General features: G+C 42.6%; 1 protein-coding gene across 8 annotated transcripts; it reads left to right on the top strand.

Moving 5' to 3' along the window:
• The first annotated feature begins 2 nt into the window (after positions 1-2).
• LGALS8 (galectin 8) lies at positions 3-24,185 on the top strand. Of its 8 annotated transcripts, none has more exons than XM_023630577.2 (11): positions 47-89; positions 5,288-5,372; positions 6,871-7,019; positions 13,600-13,688; positions 14,667-14,877; positions 16,389-16,508; positions 17,340-17,396; positions 18,317-18,439; positions 18,951-19,039; positions 19,796-19,961; positions 22,903-24,185. In XM_023630577.2, the coding sequence occupies exons 3-11, from the start codon at positions 6,978-6,980 to the stop codon at positions 23,050-23,052; spliced, it is 1,047 nt and encodes a 348-aa protein (XP_023486345.1). In that variant the 5' UTR covers positions 47-89; positions 5,288-5,372; positions 6,871-6,977; the 3' UTR covers positions 23,053-24,185. The 8 variants fall into 8 exon arrangements, with proteins under 8 accessions (XP_070116244.1, XP_023487432.1, XP_023486345.1 ...); NM_001309335.2 differs by lacking the exon at positions 47-89 and adding an exon at positions 18,164-18,190 and having other exon boundaries at positions 5,210-5,372; positions 22,903-24,173; XM_023631664.2 differs by lacking the exon at positions 5,288-5,372 and having other exon boundaries at positions 13-89.
• The last annotated feature ends 918 nt before the right edge of the window (positions 24,186-25,103 follow it).

The raw sequence follows: 25,103 nt of genomic DNA, 5'->3' as shown, positions 1-25,103 counted from the left end.
TTATTTTATGACAAAACCATAGTTCTAGAAGCTTGTCTCTCATACCTGAGAAGACTAGATTTGGGACATGATCCTGTAGAACATAAGGGGTAAGCCTGATGAATCTGAATACAGGGGTCTGGAGGGTGAAAAAAGAGATTGAGTGCTCACAGGTGGTGCTGGTATTGGGGAGTGGGCGAGAATAGCTCAAAGCAAGAGGAGTCAAAGAGGAAATGAGTCCTTTTAGAGTGGGGAGGACAGTCATAAGAGGCAGATGACACCAACCATGAAAATTTCTCTGGGAAGTAGACATATGTATAAGAAATACAGTGCTGTGGTTTTGTAAAGAATGCACTCTTCTAAAGCCTGAATAAGATGCAACTTGCCTAATTCAAGACAAATTTTCTCATGAGAATAAAGGGAAAGCAGGGTATGTGTTCTCAGAGCTCACAAATCTATAACTCTTGTGGCAAAATATTTACTTTCTATTGCTTTTTATTTATCATTATTGTTGCTAAAGATTCTAGAGTTCTGGCTCCTAAATTCATAGTAAAAAAAAAAAAGCAGTTATTTAAAGTTCTTTACAGTGTTTTATCACATCTAACTTGTCTTCCAAAATTATTGATTTGGGGGAATATTTTCCCAGCGCTGGCACCACCATTTAATACATGCTTGGCGGGTCAAAAAAATTTTCTTAAATTATAGTATCATTATTTAACAAAAATAACACAGGAATGCAATAATAAGCAAAATCGCCACCAGAAGTATTTCTTAGCCTGAAACAACATAGTTCACATCATTGACAAAATATGGCAGGTATTTGTTTAATCAGTTAATCTTGCCAAGTAGCAAGAGCATATACAGTTTCAATTCATAAGCCTAAAATCGTGATTTTCTTACTAGTTTTTAAAAAAAATTTGGGCAATATATATTGTCACATTTTGCTTATAAGACAATATTTTTATATCACAATATTTCTAAATTTTCAGCCATACTGTATTTTATATATATATATATATATATATATATATGGTTTCCTGGATAAGGAAAGAGGACAATAATTTTGATGAAAAAGAAGTTGATCCAGGGGGTCGGCCCCGTGGCCGAGCGGTTAAGTTCATGCGCTCTGCTTCAGCAGCCCAGGGTTTCGCTGGTTCGGATCCTGGGCGCGAAGATGGCACCACTCGTCAGGCCACGCTGAGGTGCCGTCCCACATGCCACAACTAGAAGGACCCACAACTAAAATATACAACTATGTACTGGAGGATTTGGGGAGAAAAAGCCGAAAGAAAAAAAAAGATTGGCAATAGTTGTTAGCTCAGGTGCCAATCTTTAAAAAAAAACAAGGTAAAACAGCGGATATATAGTAGGATGAAACATGGCTAATTTAAAAACAAACAAACACACAAATAAAAAAACAACAATAAAAAAGAAATTGATCCAACCAGAAATGATCCCTTTGTCTTTGGAACTCTAAGGCAATTGTCTGTAAATGATTTGTAACACCTACATTTTTGTTTTGAACGGATATTCTCAACTTTTATTCTTTTGTTTTTTTGGGCAAAATCATTTTAAGGGCCACTTTTGTAACTATCTCCTCTCTTGCATCATCAGTTTCTCTTCTCTACTGGATTACATGAGTACCGTTAGTAGTATGCTGGTAAATGTTTAACATCTGGTTTCTGGCGGTAGCAGCGAAGCCGTCAGTTGTAGCCATTGTCTATTTCCATGATGTAAATACTCCCATCCTGGCCAATTTCAAGGTGCCAACATGGAAGACATGTGCCAAACTGGCTCTCTGAGCCGGTATGAGCCAGCTTCAGTACACCAAGTGTTTTTCAAACCTCAGGTCATAACCCATTAGCGGATCTTGCAAACATTTTAGGGGTTATAAGCAGCATTTTTTTGATGAAAAATTAGAATGCTTCACACATAACAGGAGTATTATTTTGTGAACTTTTTGTTGCCATAATTTTAAGCATGTATGCAGCAAGTCACAATGGAAATGTAGTTCTTGCTGTGGTTTGCTTGAAGTCTAAAAGGCACCAATGTAGTATTGTCTTTCTTTAAAAGCAAAAATAAAAATAAAACAAGAAAATCAAAATCTTCCCTTTTTCCACTCCTTCCTTAGCTACAACACTGTTTCTCTGTTCCTCTTCACAGCAAAACTTAAAATATTTATAGTTGTTATTTCCATCACGTCTTCATCTCACATTTCTCGACTCACTTCAGAGTCAGCCCCCGATGACCTCCATGTTGCTAAATCCATTGGTCACTTCTGTGTTCCTCGACCTCTCCACAGCATTTGGCACCGCTGGCTGCTGTTCTTCCTTAAAACACTTTCTTTGGCGTCTGACGCCACTCTCAGCAGGGCTCCATGGCTGCCCCTTCTCAGTCCTTTTACTGGTTCTTCTCTTCTTGACTTCTATCTCCAGGGCTCTGTCCTAGGACAGTTCCTCCATCTGTTTACTCTCCTAGGTGACCTTATCAAATTCCGTGACTTCGCCTCTTATCATTTTCTCCCCATCTGTGCTTCAGTCATGCTGGTAGCCTCCCTCTTCCTGAACGTCTTAAATGCATTCTCAAGAGCCTTGGGGACTTTGCACTAGCTGTTCCCTCAGCCTAGAATGCTCTTCCCCAAGATCTTCACATGGCTGCCTCCTTTATTCATTCACCGGCAGCTTAAACCTCATCTCTTGGGAAAAGCTTTCCCCGGCACCCAACTAAAGTAGCCACGCAAGTGCTCCCAATTACGTCATCCTATTTTAATCTTCTCCAAAACACATCTCTATCTGCGTCCCCCACTGGAATGTACGTTCCACTGAAGTAGGAACAGCCCAACCTCCCTGTCCTCATGGAGCTTATAGTCTGGCGGGTGAAGCCAAAGTAAAAAGATAAATTATATAACATATTGGAATTTGGTAAGTGCTAGAGAAAGATAAAGCCAGGAAGTGATAGGGATCGTGTCTGTGTGTTTTGGGAGGGCGTTTGCAATTGTAGGGTGGTCAGGAAGGGCCTCACTGAGAGCTGATAGCTGAGTAGACTTTAAGGTAAAGGAAGCATCAAAGGCAAAGGTTCTGAGGTGGGAGCGTGACAAGCCTGTCCTAAGAATACGAAGAAGGCAGTAGCGGTTGCTGCAGAATGAGGGAGGCCGAATGTAGCAGGAAGTGAAGTCAGAGTACGGGGCTGGGGTCAGATCAGGAAGTGTTCTTGTAAGGACTTGGCTCTTTACTCAGAGAAGGAACAAAAGCTAGTGGAAAGTTTCAGCAGAGGAGTAACATTGTTTGAATGGTTTTGTCATGATCTCTCTGGCTGCTGTGCTGAGAAGAGGTTGCAGGGGCCCAAGGGCAAAAGCAGAGAGACCAATTAGGAGGTTACTGCAACAATCCGAGGCAGAGATGTGGGGCTTTCATGTATTTGTCTCTTCTCTGCCTCTGGAAGGGTCAAATAGGACAAAGCCCTTTGTATACTCGTATTCCTTATCGCCATGTCTTGTCATAGTAGGCATACAGTACATATTGATTGATTTTATTTTTTATTTTTTTCCTGAGGACGATTGTCCCTGAGCTAACATTTGTGCCATCTTCCTCTGTTTTTTTTTTTGTATGTGGGATGCCGCCACAGCGTGGCTTGATGAGCAGTGTGTAGGCCCAGGCTGGGGATCGAACCCATGAACCCTGGCTACTTAAGCCAAGCAGGCGTACTTAACCACTCCGCCACTGGGCTGGCCCCTATTTTAACTGACATAAAAACCATACTGGGCTCATTGAACAAAACAGGGACCAATGAGGGCGTTATTTCTAAGAGTTCTCTGGTTTTGTGGCTATTTTAATCGAGAATTATTTCACTAACACTGGATTTCTGGCCCTTTTACTCAGTCCCATTCGCACCTAAACACCACTTACTTTGTAAAGGAGAGGTACTAAACCGAGGCAGAACTGTGAAGACATTCAATTGCTCCTCACTTTATCGGTAATCTATTATTTCAACCGAATATTGAGAGCGTCGACTTCAGGCAAAGCATTAACTAGGCATTGGGAAATATATAAATCCATCCTCTCAAGTTGCAGTCGAGTTGGACAGATAAAACACAGCACACAGAAAGATAAGGACAAACCCCAGGTAGCCTATGTCAAGGGTTAAACGCAGCTATTTAAGTTGGATCCTGCAGAGTGAATCTAACTTGGAAAATGAACAGGAGGAAAAGGAGAGAAAAGTCACTAAGTGAATCGGAACGTGAGTTCACTGGTATGGCATGTGTAAGAAATTCCTCAATTTAAATGAAAACAAAAGCTACAGAGGAGAAAGCCCATAGCAATGACACCAAAACACGTCTTTCAAAACAAATGTGGATAGAAATCAAGTAGAGACAGGTAGAAAGATGAGAACTTTGTGGTCCCTTGCAGAAAGCCAGCTGTTCCAGGTAGCTTACATAACTTTAGTTGTATTTCTCTCGTTTTTATGGCCAGTAGGTCAAACTAGCAGTCAATGTGGGTCCTTGACTGACAAGTCAGGTATTTATTGAACATCTAATACGCTCCAAGTTGTGATCAGTATTTTTATCCTTCCCTAGGGAAGTGTATAACTTAGTGAGAAAATACCAACACTAAAATAATTGGTGAATAACCCCCAGTGGTGGCAAGTCCAAGTGAGAGTAACCAGATGGGGGCTTGGGGCTGGGCACAGGCCAGCCGTCCCGACCTCAGTGCCCCACCACGTTACTTACACCCAAAGGGAGGCAGAAAGGGGGCGCCTCCAACTCGGGTTATCTTTCGTGGCACTGTTTGGACTCTGATCCAGTGCAGACGAGGAAGCAAGCCTTGAGAAATCCCTGGCACGGACCCCGCCGCCCCGGGCAGCCCAGAGACGGGGCTTCTGGCCGCGTGGGCCCTCCCGCCGCCGGGTCAGGCGGCTGTGCGGTGTCACACTGGCCCTGGGGGGGCCCGGCTCTAAGCGCCCCGCCTCCTGGACTCCGCGCCGGGACACCGGGCGGGCGGGGACACGCCGGCCGAGGGAGAACCAGGCTTTCCCTGCCTCCTTCCCACACCCCTCCCCCGCGCCCCGACGACGGGCCGAGGCAGCCAGAGCGGCCCAGGAATCCTTTCAACACGCCCGCTGCCCCGGTCTCCCTCTGCCGGTCCCGCAGCAGGCCGGCGCGGTCCACGTCCCCAGGCGGGCAGGAGGCGGAGCTAGGCGGCCCGCGGCGGCGGGAGCGGCGAGCACGCCCCCACGCAGACGCGGGGCGGACGGCGACGCCCGGGCGCGAAGCGGGGAATGGAGGCGGCCTGACTCCTCTCGCTTCCCGTAGTCCCCACCGCCGGCCGGAGCCAGGACGACGCTCCGCGGCAGACAAACAGCCTCGCGCGAGGGGCGCCTGCGACTCCTCTCCCCGGGTGAGTTGGCGCCGGCCGTCTTCCCGGGGGCCGGCCGAGGGGGACATTCGGACGTCGCTGTCCCCAACTCAGACTCTGATGGTGGGACAGTCTCCGGTCACCCCCTCCCCCGGGTTGTCACCGCGGCAGTCGGGGCTGGGTGGCGGGGAAGCTCCGGGACGAGCGGCTCCCGGGACTCTGGCCCTCCCGGGACAGCCCTCGGGGCGTCCGGCTGTTGGCCCTGCGGTGGCCCCGCTGCGGACCCGCCCGCCCGGGCTCCCTCCCGGCCCGGGCCGAGCGCCGCTGCACACCGGGCGATGTGGAGAGGTTTCCTTCCCGTATTTTCAGTGACACGTCTTTAAAGTTTAATGACAGACCTCCGGTGCCCTCCCGGACGCTGAACGCGCCCTTTTTTAAGATGCCAAGTCATTGACTGCGATGGTAAACAATAGGAAACGCAAGTCATCTGAATTCCTTTGATCGTCCCTGAAACAGTGGTGACTTCTTGGGAGCGAATGCTGTCCTTGTGGATACTTCGAGGAATAACTGGTTTCATGCAAACCTGTGGCTTAAATTGGGTCACTCTCTGGTCACGATGTTAATTATGAATGTGGCTGTGGCAACTCTGTATCCTTTCTTTTTGTTCTTGTTCGTACTTCCTGATTTTATGGAGCAGAAGCGTTCTGTGCTTTTGACTCAAATGTGTAAGTTAACGACATAGGTTGGGGTTACATTTAGGTGGTAAACCAAGAGGTATGCGGCTTTTTTCTTAATAGAGACAAGGTAATAGTGTGGTCTGCGCATTGCTGTACAGTATAATGACAGAATCGGCGGAAGTAAAATGTAGGAAGCTGTAGTTTCGTTTCTCTTTCAGTTCTGCTTAAATCGTCAGGTTTTCCCTGAAGCAATTAAATGTACCCATGGTACTTTTCTCTTTAAAACTATAGCTAAGTGCTCCCCCCCACCACTTTTTTTTTTTTTTTAGCCACAGAGAAGACTGTATCATTAATGTTCAAGGGATTAGATTTTTTTCCTTTGACTTGTTTAATTTGGAGGACGAAGAGCACTCCCTTCTGTTAATAATAATAATAGCCAAAACTTACAAGGCACTTATATTCCATTGTTTTATTAATTCATTTAATCCTGAGAACATTCCTGTGAGGTGAATACTATTATTATTCCCATTATACCGATGGGAAAGGTTAAGTGAATCTCTCTGCTGGTTGTCCAGGAGTATTTGCTATTATTTTATTTTAGTATTTTTAGTAAGTTCCATGTTAGAAATTTTCTACTGATATGTTTTCTAAATCAATATTTCCTGTATTCATAATCCAAAATTATTTAGTATATAATATATAAGTACACTATCTAAAAATTTGGGTCAGCTCTTTGATTATGATAGCATCCTGTTAGTTGGCAAATAGTAAAATAATTTATAATTTAAATTTGAAAGGAGTTATGATATGAAGAAAAATGATACGTGCTTATTTTTCTTTCCCTCTGTTTTGGTTTTACACAGGCAAGTGCCTCACTTTCGATCTGGGAAGGCTTTAAATAAAACTTGCTTAAAATCTTAGCGCATACACGGAAGAGAGACCCCAATCAAAAATAAGGTGGAAAAGAAGGATGTTGTCCTTAAACAACCTACAGAATGTCATCTCTAACCCGGTAACTGATTTCTATAAAATCTTTCTTCACCAGTGGTAGTGTTGAGAGCAAACCCTGTTGGATAGTTAGGATCCATTTCTGGGGCTGGGGGACTGTGGTGGGTGTTGACTGAAAAACAGATACTGCCCTTGAAGCTCTAGTCTAGTGGAGGACGAGGTCACAATTACAATATGAGGCGATGAGAACAGTGTTATGAATGGAGAACGTGGGAGTACAGTGGAGGGAATGCCAACTCTGATGGTAGTAGGGAGGCTCAAATAATCATAAGGCATAATTTTCAAAGGAAAATGGATTTCTTATTGTACAAGTTTTTAAGTTTCTTTGTGTGTGTGTGAGGCAGACTGGCCCTGAGCTAACATCTGTTGCCAATCTTCCTCTTTTTGCTTGAGGAAGATTGGTGCTGAGCTAACAGATGTGGCAACTTCCTCTATTTTGTATGTGGGACGCTGCCACAGCATGGCTTGATGAGCGGTGTGTAGGTCCATGTGGAGCTCCGAACCTGTGAGCCCCGGGCCACTGAAGCAGAGCGCACGCACTTAACCACCACACCGCAGGGCCGGCCCCTTAAGTTTCTTTTATAATTAGACGTGCTCATGAGAAGTTCCTATCTTAGCTTTTCCCTCTGCCTTTCAAACACACTTGGTACTTGAGCAGGGAAAATGTCAGAAGCTAGCAGTGAGATGGAGAATGAGAAAAACTAAGGGTCTTGTCTGGGCCTCGTGCTGGTCCAAGAACCCCTTGAATGACTGTAATTGCTGGAAATTTCACTGTACGTCCTGGGAAGTGACAAACTTGTTTTAGTTTTCTGTGGTGATGAGCGTCTTTAGAGATGTCTAGTCCTCAGGTATCTGACACCGCATCGTGACTTTACTCTGAATTTAGAGCTGGAGTTGCTGCTGCTTTTGTAAACCCCCTGGGCAATAGGGAAGGTAGAGTCTTGGAAGGAAGGCCCTAAACCAGTTTTACTAGTTTATGTGGGTTCATTTTTTGGTTATTTACATTGTAGCTGTAATTCTTTTTTCCGTAAGTTTTTAATGTCATTGTTCAAGAATGGGGTACAACCACCACATCAAGCAAACTCAGTTTAGAAGAAATAGCCTTCAATGGTAGAAGTTTTAAAAAGGAAGATTTACTGAATTTGAAGTCAGTGAGACATTTTAAATGATTTTGTGCATCTTAGAGTTAAAAACATCTCAAGGTTGTAAACTGACTTTCTGTAAAGATTAAAACTAATAGTTAATAATAATAGGCTACCTGCCAAGGGTGACTGAAGTGCAATCTTGTCTCAAGCCAGGAAGAGGAGTATCGGATGGTTGGGTTATGCTGCTCTCTTCTGCCCTTCATGCACAAAGATGCCTTATTTGAATGTTATTTAGAAAATAATTTTATATATGAAAATCCCTGCATTTCTTGATGCTAGCTTACTGATGATTCTTGTAATTTCTGGGGTTAGCACCCTCCACTGTAGAGTGGAAAGGAACTAAGTTGATGTGCATTTCCTGGTGAAGAGAGCCTGGAGGAGTGGCGCCGCTTTAGAGCAGTGAAGTCCGTTCAGGGCTCCCGAGGGGCCTCAGTGCTGTTCCAAGATAGTTCATGAGAACAGGTTTCCAAAGGAAAATATTTTTGGCAAATAGCTTTTTGTTTTTTTAAAGTTTCTCTGTTTCATAGTTCTCACAAGTAGAAAAGGTTAGAGGTAGGAAGACTGAACTGAATGGCAAAAATAACATTTTGATCAGTCTTTAAATTGTTTAATACTCATTATTGTTAACTGTTCATAGTGTTGAACACCCAAATTGCACTTAAGCTTTTCTCCCATTTGTAGCTAGTTGCCCTTCCAGTGTTCAAAAGACAATGGGAAAAAAAAAAAGAGGCTGGAAATAACTTAGCTATTTTAAGTTAATCAGTTAGGGTATTGTACAGCTAGACTTAAAAACCTCTTGCATTGTGGTTATTTTGTTAGTGATCAACTCAAACACTGGGGAAGTGTTTATTGAGTTTCTACCATATTCTTTATTCAGCATTGTGTGGACAGAGAGCTGCCAGCTTTTAATTTTTATTTCTTACTGTTTCTAAAGTTTTGGTCCACATTGGCAGTAGACAAATTCTGTCCGTATTAACTCTTCTTGGAAAAGATAAAATTGTATAACGGGCCCAATGTACTTTTTTCACATTCAGTGTATTTCATTGACTAGTTCAACTGATAGAATTCCAAGATTTAAAAAAGTCAGACTGAGGCTGGCCCTGTGGCCGAGTGGTTAGTCCGCGCTCTCCGCTTTGGCGGCTCAGGGTTTCACCGATTCAGATCCTGGGTGCGGACATGGCACCACTCATCAAGCCATGTTGAGGTGGCGTCCCACATGCCACAACTAGGAAGACCCACAACTAAAATATACAACTATGTACTGGGAGGATTTAGGGAGAAAAAGCAAAAAAAAAAAAAAAAAAAAGAGTCAGACTTGCTTTTTTTTTTCCCATTCAAATTGAGTGAATAATTTGGAAGACGGTACCTATACCAGAAATGCCCTCAGTGAAATCTCTTGTTTGGCAGCTCAGTATCTACCTAAATATTTTATTATTGTTGTTTATAGAGTTCTTAAGATGTCATTGAGTGTTACCTGGTTAAGAAGTTATTAGGAGTTAAACAGATTGGTCGTTACTCCAAGTTAATAAACCGCTTGTTAACATTAATCAAAGCTCATCATTCCAGTTCCTTTAGGAACCTTGCTTCCACATTATCCTTTTCTCCTTAGTTTTCTAAGGACCTCTCTTTCTACTTTACAATTTAATCTTAAAACACAAAACAATAAAATCTTTGTCTTTTAGCCTCTGAGGTCCCTCTCAGCCTTTGTTCCCTTGTCGTTCCTCCTTTTGCTGACCACCCTCTGAGGGGGTCCGTCTCTGCTGCCTTGATTTCCTCACCCCGCTCTGCCTTCTGATTTTTCGCTCTTTCTTATTTCTTTCTTGTCTTTACCAATCTTGTCTTGAACTTCTCTCTTTATTTCTTTCGCGTCTCTGCTGATCACCTTTAGACCTGAATATGTGTACAGTGTGTATATAGTTCTGGCCTTTCACCACCATGAGCTTTCTTAGATGGCCTGCTAACCCTTCCAGATGAGTTCGAAACTGAACTCGCATTTTCCTTCCCAAACCAGCTTCCCTCCTGTGGTTTCTGTCTCCATCAGTGCCCTTCTGCTCGTTAACTTTTGCCTCCTGTGCTACTGAGCCCCCAAGAGTGTGAAGATAATGTCTTCAAAATTTAAAGTTCATTTCTGTCAAACCCAGTGGCTTTCCCTTTTTTATTATTTTTAAAATATAAAAATAATATGTGTAAATCATTTTTGAAATTCAAACAGTATTTAAAGGTTTCATTAAAACATAAATTTTCCTTCTATTCTGGTGCTCAGTTCTCTTCCCTAAAGGTAATGGTTTTCCACTAATTTTTTGTATATCCTTGCTGAGAATATATGATCTATTCAAGAGTGTGTGTGTTGTGTATGTCACCTTGTATATATCCTGTTTCTTTATGTACGTATCATAGGATATAAACTGTTCTATTACCTGCTCTTTCCCATTTAACACATTTTGGAGACATCAGCACATCTAGATCTTCCTCACTTATTTTATGGCTGCATAATTAGTCCATTGTGTGGATGCACTATAACTTATTTAACCAGTCCCCTGTTAAAAGACTGTTTCCTTTTGGGATTGTATCCACTGCTATGGTGTACATCCTTGCATATGCATCTTTGTGCACGTGTGCCAGTATTTTATAGGATAAATCTGTAAAAGTGGAATCACTGGGTCAAAGGGTAGGATATCCATTTCACTATCTTTATTTTTTGGATCTTCCTTGTTTTTCTGTGTTAAAGAAATTAACAGCCCTCCCCTTATTGAAATTGCCTTCCTTGATGTGATTGCCATGCTCTAACTGACTCTTCTGTCTTCTTTCTCTTCTCACCCCCTGCGTCCAAGTCTCCAGCACATCCCCAGTTTTGATAATTTACCAGCATGGAGTGATATCATATGGTTATGATTTATTTCAGTGAAAGGATTCAGAGCAAAATTGCAAAGGGAAAGGGCACATGGGGCAAAATCCAGGGGAAACTAGGTGCAAGGTTCCAAGAGTCGTCTCCCAGTGGAGTCACACAAAATGTGCTTAAATCCTCTAGCAACGAGTTGTGACAGCATGTGTGACATGTTGTCTACTAGGGAAGCTCATTAGACACTCACTACCTAGGGTTTTTATTGAGGGCTGGTCATGTAGGCAGCTTCTGCCTAGCACATTCCAAACTTCCAGACTCCCAAAAGGAAAGCAAGTGTTTACCATAAACTGTATTGTTTGCACAAACAGTTTAGGCAGAGTAAACCACCCTTGTTAGTTAGGGAAGTGGGTGCACCCATATCCGAGTTCCTAGACCCCAGCCAAGGGCCAGCCTTATAAGGAGGCAAGGATAGCGCTCAGGTCTGCTTTGTTGACCTTTTCTGCACACCCCTCAATTTTACAAACCATTGAGGCTTTGCCCCTGACTTTTCCTCTCTCTCATCTATTTTGATATCTTTAATAATAATCTCTACTCTGACTTTTAAGTATGAATTCTGGCCATTCACTGAGTCTCCTATTCTTTTCAGTATATTTGCTCTTAGATGTCCTACCAACCCTTCACACTAAAAGTGTTGAAAACTGAATTCATTACCTTCCTTCAGAAATGTACCTTCCTCCCAGTTTTACCATTTTAGATGGTGGCACTGTGTAGATAATTTCCTTTGAAATATCTCTTGTATCTATCCACCACCTTGCCCCCACCCCGACCCCCCGCCAATGTCTGCTGCCATCATCTTGGATTATATCCTTACCTCCTTATGCCAGGCTGTCTGGAAGTAGTCAGTCACCCAGATGATCCCCTCCCCTCCAGTGCATTGTAACCCCACTGGACTGTGGTTCCCCAACCCCGCTGTCATTATGTCATTCTAAAATCTGACCTGATCCTGCCTTTCTGTAACTGCTCCCTTACTACGTACTGTCCTTCACATGAGTTTTGTCTTTTCCTACCTCTCTGCTTCTGTAAACTGACATTTCTACCTGAACTGGCTTCCTTCTCTCTGCCTAACTATATTCTTCCCAGCTCAAATCACACCTGCCTTGTAAACTTTCTTTTGCCACCTCAGTTAGAATTCTTTATACGTTTTTCTGAAGCATTTATCTGGCACTTACTTACTGCCCCATATTTTTGGTTGTTGAATTACTCAGGGTTTATAGTTGCAAGCACAGAAGCCAATCTCTAATTTGAGCAGAAAAGGAATTTATTAAATGATGTTGAGTGGTTCTCAGAGTCTCTGGCAGGACTGAAGAAGCAGGCTTGGCGACTACATAGTCACAGACAACACCCAAAATCATGCTGTAGGACTGTTCCCACAAATAGACATCTGTTGCTACGACCTGACACGGATGGTACTTTTTACACTGGCAACAGCACCAATGCCAGCAATGCCTGTCACCCTGGATGTAGCTGCTGCCCCCTTGCCAGAGGGAATCCTGCGTGATTCTGGCTTCTTCTTGTCACTAGTTCTAACTTAGAGTCTGAGCTGGGGGTGCTGACGGACAGAGTTTCATCATATGCCCTTGCCCTCGCTGCAGTCTAGCTGAGATCTAGTGTTCATAGGTAGAGGATTTTCCAGGTGTGGAAGGAGATTCTGATTTTGAACAGCCAAACAAAGTATCACATCTTGGCATAAAGCAGGATGATGTCTGGCTTGCTTGGCTTGGTTCTGATGCTCCCACGTGGAGGAAAGAGATGGTCATGATGCAGGAGATGCAGACAGATAGCACAGGTCCCCAGTGGATGGGGAGGACAGTGGAGTCACCTCTGGGGAAGGGGAGTGACAAGATCTGAAAGTTTGTCAGGCCCCAGACAAAAAGGCTGGGTTCCACGTGGTGAGCGGGCAGGTTTAGACCTGAATACTGTGCAGGACCACCTGTTGGAGCCCACCCAAGCTTGCAGACCCAGCCAGGCCAGGGTAGCTGGATGCCCGTGTCTTGAGAGATGCATAGGCACCCAGAGCTGCTTCTTAAGATCATGCAGTTCTCTGAGTTCCAGCGTTGTAGTGTGAGTGGTAGTCTGGAAGCCCAGCAGAGAAGATTAGGCGCTTGAATCCTAGGCGTTGAGGAGTGGCTAAGTTTGCAGCCCTCTCCATGGGCAGTGAGTGTTTATCATTATCTCCGTCAGCATTGGTGAAGGGCCTAGTGTGGTCTTCATCCTGCTGTTGGGAACATCAGTGGGACATTAGGAAGAAGGGAGGGGGCATGACATTGCAATAAGTTGTTTTTTCTATTATCAGAGTTATCCTATTAAGTGGAAGTTTCATTTTACAAAATCCTTAGCCAAATACTAGAAATAGTGTTTATCTTGTGTCTTTTTCCAAAGGACTCAGAGTGATTTGCAGATATTGTGAGTATCCTGGCCATGTTATTCCCTGTAGCTCTTTGAATAGTGAGGACAACTTGGAAAATGCTAGCTTTTAAAAATGTGGTCTTTCAATATTGTTTATGTAAATGCGCATTTGTTAAAATTATTTTTCCTAGATAATCCCCTATGTTGGGACCATTCCTGAGCAGTTGGAGCCTGGAACTTTGATTGTAGTACGTGGGCATGTTCCTAACGACTCGGACAGGTAAAATCATTGTTTTAGATGAAAAAAGAAGATGAATAAATGATCTTTTTGTGATTGTGGAACAACAACAAACAATGTGGGAGAGACCATTTTGAAACTTTGAGGCCTGCTTTTGCTTTCCTCAGCAGCCCTGGACAAGGTGCCAAGGAGATTGGAATGAATGGCTGAAATAAAAGTTTTTTGGATTTTTTTATTTTATTGCTATATCTGATTTCAATATAAAGAATCAGATATGTAGTTAAAGAAGGGAATTGTGGTCAGATGACAGGGACAAAGTCTAGTTACAGTGTAACATTCCCGCAGCATCTCTTAAGATCTGTTCTGGATGGTTTTATCAAATGCTTGCTTTGGATACAAACTCTGGACTAGGCTTTATCAGTTAGAGCTCTTTGTGGCTGACACCCAAAGAAGATGTGAAAATTAAGTCTCAAGGAAACAGCCCAACCTTTTAAGACAACTCTCTAAGGTTGTTAGAGACGTAGGCCTCTTCAGGCTCACCACTCTGCTGTCCCTAGGGTGAGGTTCTCTTTCTTGTGAATCTTAGAGGCTGGAACTCCAGCTCTCACATCTGTGTTTTGGATAGCTAGGTGGGTGCATATGGGTGGGGAGGGGGCAGTGAGTGCACAAAAGGCAGATGCCAGCTGACTTTTAAGGCCATTTCTAATAATTAGTTTTCCCTGAATACTTTGCTCTCACCTCATTGGCAGAGCTTTAAGGACACACGCATGCCTAGCTGCAAGGGAGGCTGGAAAACATAGGCTCCTATTCTGGACAGATAGGCCCCAGTGATTGCTCAGGGATTCTGTTACTAAGGAAGAAGGAAAGGAAGATGAGGCAACTAGGCATTTAGGCCACATGGATGAATGAACAAAGGATCAGTCATATGTCACTCAGCCTGGATTTTTGTGCTTGCCAGGCCTTTCCCCGCAGCCTTCCTTTCTGAGTACTTATGTGGCCCATGTTTCTTTCCTCGTGTAGGTTCCAGGTGGATTTACAGTGTGGCAGCAGTGTGAAGCCTCGAGCCGATGTGGCCTTCCATTTCAATCCACGTTTCAAAAGGTCCAACTGCATTGTTTGCAATACTCTGAAAAATGAAAAATGGGGATGGGAAGAGATCACCTATGACATGCCTTTCAAGAAAGAAAGATCTTTTGAAATTGTGTTTATGGTGCTGAAAGACAAATTCCAGGTAGGTTTTGGAGAATGAAGGTTGAATCCTCATTAATGAGAACAAATGCCCAAGCATGCTTTTCACGTTACATTTTTTAAATCCAGAGAAAGAGTTTGGCTTTCTAATTTTTCTCTAAAGTTAGAGGATGGGCAGGTACCTATATGTGGGTGGGGCACAGCTGCTGTCTCGCACCAATGCTGTTGTGTGGAATACAGGTTCCGGTGCAGCCAGATCTTTTTATTAGGTCATATTTCTCCTAGCAGGACTGAATTTAGCTCAGAATTGGCCCAGCATTATATTAATTCTGGGGTAGTAAATTATAACCACCATGACTCAGAGTTTGGGGAAATCTGGAACTAATAGACAGCTCAGGAATCTAGTGTGGAAGTCAGAAGGGTTTTGTAAAGTTAAGTCTTGCCACAAGATAGTTCTTTAGGATCATGAGATTTGAGACCCAAAGGAGCTCTTAGAGATCCGACGTGTAGTAAATACCATCACCGGCTTCCTTGAGCACTTCATCCTAGTGCGGATGTGTAAGGTGGAATTTTCTCCGAGAGGCTCTTCTGCCTACTTGCCTGCAAGCCTGTGGAGCCTCCCAGACCAGAGATCTGAACTGCTTACAGTGAGGACTCTCCGCTCTCTGGTGTAGATCCTTTCTGTCCTTCAGGACTCTGCTCCCACCAGAACTTCTCCCCTAAATCTCCTGAACTCCATCAATCCCTCCCTTCTCTGGTCTTTTGAGCACTTGCATCTCTATCATTCTTTTTTAACACACGTTCCTGTACTGTTGTGCTTTGGTTTTTTCCGGGGTTTATTTTGTTTGATTTTAAGCTCCTTGAGGTCAGAGAACATACTGTATTCTGCTTGTGTTTTCCCAACACTCCCTACCCCAGTCCCTGGCATTTGGGCAGGAGGACAAGGAACTGTGTGTATGGAGACCTGCTCTGCGTCAGGCTCTGTGCTAGGGGACTCAGAAGTGACTTTGTCGTCTCCTCCCAACAGCAGCCCTTTGAAGGAGAGCTTTTTCCTGCTTACAGATAGGAATCTCAGATAAGTTGGGTAACTTGCCCATGTTCATTCATCCAGCAAATTCAACAAATAATTATTGAATGCCTGCCGCGTGCAAGGTGATCTCTCTTAGGGTGTGGTCCTAAGGACAGTGGCGGGGTGAGCTTGCAGGGCAGATCTCTGACCTGGGTTCGCAGGCCTCTGGAGCATCCGGGGAATGTTTGAACCCTCATATATATGCACAGGTACGCACATGCATATGTACATATATTCATGAGTGCGTAGTCTGTCTGGAGAGAGGGTTCATGGCATTTAATCAGATCAGGTACTCAAAAGAAGGAACTCTGCTAGTGTTGTGGATACTTTCAGTCACAGTTTGATCAGCTGTGTAACGTGGACATCTATGGGAAAAGGTACAAAATTAAACCCGGTAAACAGATTTAAATTTGGTTAAATTAATAAAATTAATTTATTAACTGTTTTTCTTTTTGGTTGGGGGGCTGTCTTCTCTGTTCATCTAGGTGGCTGTAAATGGAAAACATATACTGCTCTATGCCCACAGGATTAGCCCAGAGAAGATTGACACTCTGGGCATTTCTGGCAAAGTGAATATTCACTCCGTTGGCTTTAGCTTCAGTTCGGTGAGTGCCTTTCCATAGCCCGAAGTCTTCTCTGATGATGTTTTCTTTTTTCCCCTCCCCAAAGCCCAGTACATAGTTGTATATTCTAGTTGTAGGTCATTCTGGTTCTTCTGTGTGGGACGCCACCACAGCATGGCTTGATGAGTGGTGCTAGGTCCATGCCCAGGATCTGAACCCACGAACCCTGGGCCTCTGAAGCAGAGCACGTGAACTTTAACCACTCAGCCACAGGGCCAGCCCCCTGATGATGTTTTCTGATGAAATGGTAGAAAACATCTTTAATTAACATGTTCTGTTAAGGTGAAGATAATGTAAATGTCTCCCTCATTAGTGTATTACTTTTTTGGAAGCAAGTCTTTCAGACTAGTAGGATGCTATTTATTGTCTGTAGGATCTCAAATTTAGTATTGTTCTAAGAAGAAACCCCAAACAAACAGTCCTTTTTAGCTGGACAGGGTATATTTCCTTGACACAGGAGTACAATGGAGTATTTTTCTGAGGTAGCTTCCTAGAAGTAGAATGTCTGAGTCAAAGGATATTGCTCCTTAACTTATGATTGGTACTGCTTACTGGCTCTCCAAAAAGATGAAAACAATTTGTGCCCTCAACAACTGGGCCCATTTTCTCACATTCTTCTTGAAATTAGTTCTTAATCTCTTTCATGGTTGCCAATTTGATAAGGGGGAAAAGGACCCTAATGTTAAGTTCATTTTTGGATTGTAATTTTTACGCATGTTTTTATGTGTAGTACCATTTATAATTTTTTTTGATATGTCAGGTTATATTTAGAATTCTGGTGGATGTTAAAAGTTAATCTTATCTTTTCTTCAGGATTTAAGAAGTACCCAAGCGTCAACTCTGGAACTAACAGAGATAAGTAGAGAAAATGTAAGTATTAAATCTTTTAATGAACTACTAGATTAAAAATCTTCTTTTAATTGCCACGTAAATCAGGTGGCAGTCAGGCTGAGTTTTTTAAAATTATGTTTTTAATATGAAGAATTGTTTTTAATATTAATAGGCTGGAAGTAATCATTTGAAAATTGAGGCATATACTTAGGTGCCAGGTACTCTAAGTTTTGCTGATGCTTAAACTCTCAGTGTATGTCACCACTGCCCACCATTCTTATATAAAAAGAACTCTCTCACCCTTAACTGTTGAATAGTACTGTCATGAGGTATTTCTAGACATTGAACACCATCAGCCCACTGGCAAATGAACTTCCACATGCATCTTCTCCCCCATGGGAACAAGTGCAGTTTACACATGGAGTTGTGCTCTTACTAGGGGAGAAAGTGAGCCTTAGTGATCTCAGCACGTTCCTCCCTCTTAGATAGAATATAAACTCAACATTTGGGGAGCATCCTGGAAAGACCAAATAAAACGTGTTTGAAGCTCACATGTAGTCCTCTGAAAATGATTAATTGCTGGTGGAGGATTCAGGATTCAGATGAGCAGGACCGTAGGACTGAGTAGCCCTTTTCTGCTCTATCCCACGCTGTCAGAAAGCACCAGTGGACCGCATGTCACCCCCAGGGCAGAGCAGGCACTGCTGTCCTGGGCTCTGGCCAGTACAACCAGTAAGATCTGACTGCTCATATTAAAAAATGTAATTCTTTTCAAATATCCTCATGTTGTCTTTCTCTTACAATAGGTACAAAAGTCTGGCATGTCACAGTTTGTAAATATTTTTGCCTAGGTCATAGCAAGTGGAACATTTTCAAAATTGCCTAGTCGATGAATAGTTTAAACCTTGGAAGTCAGCTTCATTCATTCCATACCTTATTGCAGAACTGTTTCCCTACAGCCTAGTAATAGAGGAGACATTTCTAAAATCGTACCCAGAACTGTCTACACCAAGAGCAAAGGTTCGACTGCCAGTCACACTTTGACTTGCGCCAAAATACTACGTACCAACTGTTGGTCGAAGGTTTGAAAAGCCAAAAATTTTCTTACTTCTGTAAAACAAATTAAATTTTAATTAACTGGTATGTGTAACCCTACCCTCACTAGAAGCCCAGAGCAGCCACTTTGCCTTATATGCTGTCTCTGGACAGGTCTCAGTCAACCAGGCATAAAGTCTCTGAGCCATTACTGTGTATTTCCTTAACTCCTTCCATCTAGGCTGCTTCCTCTTGAGGTAGGACACAGAGCACTACTTCAGACCCCAAGCATGAGTGAGTTTTACTCATGCAGAGGATATCAGGTCCCATTCCACGTCCCTTCATTTCATTGTCTAAAAAGTACTCACTGAGTGCTTGCTATGAGCCAGGCACAGTGCTGACTGCTGGGGACCCATCTGGGACCAAGGCAGACTTAGTCTGTCCCTTCATGGGCTTTACAAGGTCCTGGCCTTTAAACATCCCCCAGTGTGTTTGGACAGTTTTCCCATGAGGTCCCTTTCTGCAGGCTTCCTAGTGCTGACTGTGGTCTCTTTTCAGACTCTGCCATTTGTTGCAAGGTTGAACTCCTCAATGGGCCCTGGACGAACTATCGTCGTTAAAGGAGAAGTGAATACAAATGCCAAAAGGTCGGTATCAGGAAGTTATCAGTAATAGTGTGATACTTTCCATGTGTGTCTCTTACTGCTTTATACTCCACAGCAGTCTTGAGATATGAGTAGGGCTAGTGTCCTAATCCTCATTGGAAAGATGAGTATATTAAAGCAAGAGAAAGTTAGACTGCCAATAACTAGTTGGTGGCAGAACCAGGACTAGATTCCAGTGTTCTGACCTAGGCTTTTTGTGGCCGACAGGAGGGTGGCGTTTTTGTCTATGAGGCCCACCCTCACCTCGAACTCCAGGGCAGCCCTGTGAGATCAGGGCACTTTTGTTAGGGCCCCTCTTGTCATGTGACTTAGAAATTTTTGCTTTAAGAACCTTCTCCAGAGATGTTCAGATTTATGAAAGCTTGAAATTAGAGCTATTTTCAAGAAGGGAGGAAAACTTGTAAATGCTCGAAGGGAGCGCCTGCTTGAGAACATCCGCACTCTGCAGCCTGAAGGCATCGTTTGGTGTACTTGCTCCAGCCCTTCAGTTTCCTCCAACCACATCTGTAGTCTCAACATTGATTTTAAAGTTTTTATATTTTTATTTTGCAAATAACATACTTACATCAATGGACTGCTGACTCAGAATTTAAAATTCCCCTTCATCTGTTTCTGTGTCCATGTGCATACATGTTTTGTGTAGTTGTAATCGGAGTTCAATTCTGACTGATGAAATTGCAGAAACTGCACTACACTCTTCTACTTGGTTAATTAGAGGTTTTTTTATTCTCTCAAAAGCTTTAACGTTGATCTAAAATCAGGAAAATCGAAGGATATTGCTCTCCACTTGAACCCACGCCTCAATATTAAAGCATTTGTAAGAAATTCTTTTCTTCAGGAGTCCTGGGGAGAAGAAGAGAGAAACATTACCTCTTTCCCATTTAGTCCTGGGATGTACTTTGAGGTGAGATTATCTTTTTTTGAAAATGGAACAGGAAAAAGTCCATTTAAATCAAGTCCTAACTTAATCTGTGGAGGTTGTGTGTGGTTGTTGTTTGTTTATTTGGAGGTTGTATTTTGAATGTCCTCTTTTATAACACAATCAGTAAAAATGGCAAAGCCAGTAGAATACCATGTTATTTGCATTAGAATTATTTGACATCTGTTGCAAATTACTGTGTAGCCCCCTATTAGTTAATAGGAATTTTGATAGGAACCTTATCTCAGGACTCGGAGTGACACGTTTAATCCTAAGTGAACACGAGGACATAGGGGCTGTAGAACTGCCTGCACTGTCTGTTGCCAGCCCTCTTGGTTAGACACAGCTTTAGGTGGCAGTCCTTTCTTCCAGGGAGTCAGTCCTGTTTGTATATATCCAGGGAAGGACACGTTCAGACCACTGGAACTTGAAGGCATGTAGTCCTGAATCCCCACATATGTGCGTGTTATAACACAGCCTTTCCCAGAATATGTGTCTGGGATGCTGAGCAGAGAATAGTCTCCTTGACATGTGGATGCTGGGTGGTTGGCTGGGTTCACTCACCAGCTTAGGTGACTCACTGCCTCACATGGTCATTTAGGGTCACTGATTTAGGTCATGCTTCAACATCTTTTTAAACTGTCACATGCTCTGGACCATTTGAGTTCTTGAGGACTTATCAAAACTAGTTGTTAAAAGCATGAACATCAAGGCTGAATGAAGGATGGCGATTTGACATTAATGTTTATTCACAAGTTCCCGTCTACTGCACAGTCCTGGGATGTGGGGTAACAGGCAGATGTGGGCTAATTATAGGTTCCCTGGAAATGGTGGATGTGGGTTTGGAATTCAGAAGGATGTGGGAGGTTGAAGGTGAAGTGGGGTTTTCCAGATTTAGGGGATGACCTGCACAGGTCTCTGGAGGAGAGAAGGGCAGCCCAAGGGTTTGTCGACTTGGCAGGAGTCAAGGTATGAAGTGTGTCTTAGGGTTTACGGAAGGGAGTTAGAGGTGAATGCTCCAGAAGGAAGTTGATCCTTGTGATTGGTGACAGGAAACCAGTGACACAACTTGTTTTTTTACTTATCTGAGCCCCAAGTTTGGAATTACTGTAGTAAAATAAAAAAGGACAATAATAATGAATTCTTTTAAATAATCTTTTCCTTTTGCTAGTTTTCTACTTCAGAAACAGTTAATTATCCTCGTGTTGGATCATTGCTCTGTTTTGTACAGTGATAAATTTTTTCCAATTGCTTCAAACTCTTGCCTTATTAATATGCTTTCATTGAGATTCTCCGATCTTTCCATTTTGCCATTACTCTGATTTTAAAGTTATCTTCTGTTCCTTGCCATTTCAAATTTATTAGTTTCAGCTACAATCTTTTAAAAAATACTTTTCAGTTTTGTAATTTCATCTGTGAGCTCTTATCAAATTCATGTTCTTGTGAGCTATTCTGTAACATTAGGTGGTTGTGAGGGATTTTGTTGTTCCATGTTTTCCTCTAGGTTGGGCTGTGGTTTTTTTGGCTTGTTATGTGTTTTTCCTGTTTTGCATAGTATGTTCATTGGCTGCATGCCATCTCTTTGCCATTTGTTCGTAATGCACTGGCTCTGATACAATATGAGTAACTAAGTGACTCTTTTTCCACTGCATCCATCTAATGCCACCTTGTTTTCCCTCCTGAGCAGGAAGCTGTGTGTTTTGTGCTCTCTTAAGATTTTGTTAAACGTACATTCATTACCAAAGGTCCCTTCCACCTGGTTGAAACTGGGTTTCCACCATTGTTGTGGGGATATAATCCGAGGTTATGGATGTTTTCCCCAGTTCTCTCTGGAGCCCTAGAGCCTTAATTTCTGTCACTTAGCTCTATTATCCACGGGATTTCCCCCTTTCCTTGTTTCCCCCAGGAGCCACTGCCACTAGTCCTATCAAAAGAACAGCCTTGGTTTGCTTCTTTGCAGATTCAGATTTTGTGCCTCAGTCTACCTTTGGGGCTGGGGCCACGTTAGAAGGCTTGATGGAGGCCAGAGCATAGGGAAGAACACAGTGCAGGTTCACCAAACTGGCCTTTTCTGTGTGGGCGGAAAACAAATGGTAGAATCAGTGGCCAGACTGGTGGTGGGAACATGGTATCAGAAAGTATGAGGTTTAGGTGTAAAGTAATTTAAGAGGATAGTAGTTTCTTTTGTTTTTTACTGCTTTGAGTTTTAGCCAAAGACAACTCTGAAGGGCTAACACCAGTGGTGAATCTAAACCAAATCTCCGCCAGAATGCTAATTACTCCGTAGAGTCATAGAATATTGAGCTTTGAAGAGCTTTTGAGAAACAGACTTGCGGCCAAGATGTGCTGAGCTGGGATGGAAATTAGGGTCACCAAGCAGCTGTGCCGTCGCTAGCAAGTGCTCTGCACTTCTGAAATTTCATAGTCTGATTTGTCCAAGACCCTAGAGTTTGAGGGAGAAAAGTCAGGATCCAAGTCCCTTGGTTCCCAGCCTCTTAGTTGGAGTCAGCTCCTCCGAGAGGGAGGCTCAGTCCGCAGTTTTCCTGCTGCGTCTGAGTTCCAGACGTCTATCAGTGAGGGAGCGGCAGCTTTCCACTTCCCCAGGAGCAACTGGCAGGAGAGGGCTGCAGGAGAGGGAGCCTGTGAAGACAGGAGGGCCAGCCAGGCCCCGGGGACAGTGGGAGGTTCCAAGCATCTTGAGAGTCACTTCCCCTCAGAACAAGGCAGAAGGTGCCAATGCCTGATACCCCTTCGTTAGATTAGGGTCTTAAAAAGCCCAAGAGGGAGGTTACAGCAGCAGGCTCGGAGAACTTCTCTATGTATAAAGTAAACCAGATGGTTCACTTTTTGACACTCTTGTTAGTGTGCAAGAAACAAACGTTTAAACCAAGGGGAACCGTTAATGTTGTGTGTACTTTCTTTCCAGATGATAATTTATTGTGATGTTAGAGAATTCAAGGTTGCGGTAAATGGTGTACACAGCCTGGAGTATAAACACAGATTTAAAGAGCTGAGCAGTATTGACATGCTGGAAATTGATGGAGATATCCACTTACTGGAAGTAAGGAGCTGGTAGCTGACATGGCTGCTACAAAAACTGAAATATAAAATGGCTTATGTAACACTGGCCTTGTTAAAATGCATCTCACTGTCATTTATGTTATGTCATTTATATATATTGTTAAATTGAGGTTGCATAACATTAAGTCCTACTTACTGGGTGTTCTCAGTCCTTGCCATGCAGTGTGATTGTCTAGAACAGAATGAGGAAATTTGAGCCAACAGCAACTTAAAGCTATTATTAAGGCCTTTCTAAGCTCTCCCCCCAACCTGGCCTCTTCTTTTTTAAACCCACGTTACATTCAACAAGTATTTATTAACTGCCTCTTACAATACAGTAGCTAACATGCGTTGAGCACTTATTTTTTGCCAGCACTGTGCTAGGAGCTGGGGATATATACACAGTGGTGCCCCAAACCAATCTGTTCCCTGTTGTCTTGAGCTCAGAATCTTCTGTGCTCTGCCGCTGTTTTTTCGACAGGCATTGAATAAACTTACCACTCAGCTAGTAAATCACCTAAAGACACTAATTTATAGAATACACTACCCCTTCACCAGTGATCGCTCTCGTAACCAGTGTTCTATCATGTCCCATAACTGAAAGGATTGATGTTGAGCTACATCTGGCGATTTTCTTCAGCATAATAAATATCTAGCTCTACAGCATTACCAAATAATTGACATTATGAAATCTGAACATGGCACAAAGATTAAGGCAAAAACCAAAAACAAATGGTGTTGAAATTCACTTGATATCAATCTCAAGGCCATTGATTTCTATACCAGTAAATGCTTATTTTAGAATATTTGAATTTAGGGTGAGTCAGAGGTCTGCACATACTCCTACAGAAAGTTTAAGGTAGAAGCAAGATGAATTCAATTTATAAAATGATTATGGGTAACAAAGCAATGTCAAGATTAGACTTAATGATTGTTTATAAAGTAGGCACTAGGAGAAAGTAAAATACCCCGAGACCAATGAAGCAGAGGCAACAGAGAAATCTGCTGCTTCTCCACATGCAAACCAGCACTGCCTCTGCTCTTCTAAAGGTCAGTCCCTCATCATTAGCAACTGAGATCCAAACATTGTTCTTTCTAAGTGATTAAAATCAAACCTGCATCAGCAGGTTAAATTGTTGCGTTTCTGTATTTTTTTCTCTTAATCTTTGAAGCACTCGGCAGAAGTTCTTTGTGGAATTCTTACAGGTCAGAACTTGTTACGGGAAATTCCAAAGACTTGGGAGTGGGGAGGGAAAAAGCTCAGTCAGTCAGATCATTTTATCATATTAAATTGCTAGGCTGAATTCTGCCAGGATTTAGGAATATTTTCATAACAGACTTTGGTTAGATTTTATTTGTATCTGTATATCGAAAAGAATACTATTACCAGTCTTACTTTTTAAAAGTACTTAGTGTGGAAACTTCTAGCTCTTAATTCTTTTCTACTTTTGCATCTTAATTTACTATGCTTTCTTGCCAGGCTCAAAAAAACATTGTGGGTGGGGGTGTTGGGGAAAAGTGGTAGAAGCAGGAAGGCTCTAGAATCCCCCAGGGTTATTTTTTTCTTCATTAAAGAACATCAGAGGGCAGGACTGAGATGTTGGAGACTGTAGGCCACTTAGGAAAAAATAAAAGCCCACTTAACATTGTTTCCTCTAAGGCTTAAATATAGTTCATTTTCATTTTTCTTTACATGGAGGTATTACTAAGACCTAAGACTGATGCTTTGAGAGAATAAATACAAAATCTTAAAGATATTTTCTGAAAATAAGCTATTAGCATTTATAAATGAATCCTCTTGAGACATTTCTTAAAGAGAAATATGCATTCCTCGCAAGCTCACTCTCTAAAACTGCAAGTTAGCCTTTTGCTTCTTTGTCATAATTCTGCACTAAATTTCTATATTAAATTAGATCAAAGGCTTTCAAGCTCAATTAGAACATTCTATGGGACAGTTCTTAAATTTTAAAAAGGCATAAATAAATAAAATGCCTTGGGCAGATTTAATTTTATTTGAGCCCTCACTTTCCAGCTTCACCATGACATAGTACAGAGATTAGAGAACTT

The sequence above is a fragment of the Equus caballus genome, chromosome 1, assembly GCF_041296265.1.
Source record: "Equus caballus isolate H_3958 breed thoroughbred chromosome 1, TB-T2T, whole genome shotgun sequence".
NCBI classification, from domain to species: Eukaryota; Metazoa; Chordata; class Mammalia; order Perissodactyla; family Equidae; genus Equus; species Equus caballus.
Note: the sequence above shows the minus strand (reverse complement) of the source record. Positions and strands in the feature narration are given on the sequence as shown.

Bases quoted from the DNA above. Each gene is read 5' to 3' on its own strand.
- LGALS8 (NM_001309335.2), top strand. From the start codon at position 6,978: ATGTTGTCCTTAAACAACCTACAGAATGTCATCTCTAACCCG. The intron at 16,509-17,339 runs GTGAGTGCCTTT...TCTTTTCTTCAG, and splicing joins TTGGCTTTAGCTTCAGTTCG to GATTTAAGAAGTACCCAAGC. The intron at 19,962-22,902 runs GTGAGATTATCT...CTTTCTTTCCAG, and splicing joins GTCCTGGGATGTACTTTGAG to ATGATAATTTATTGTGATGT.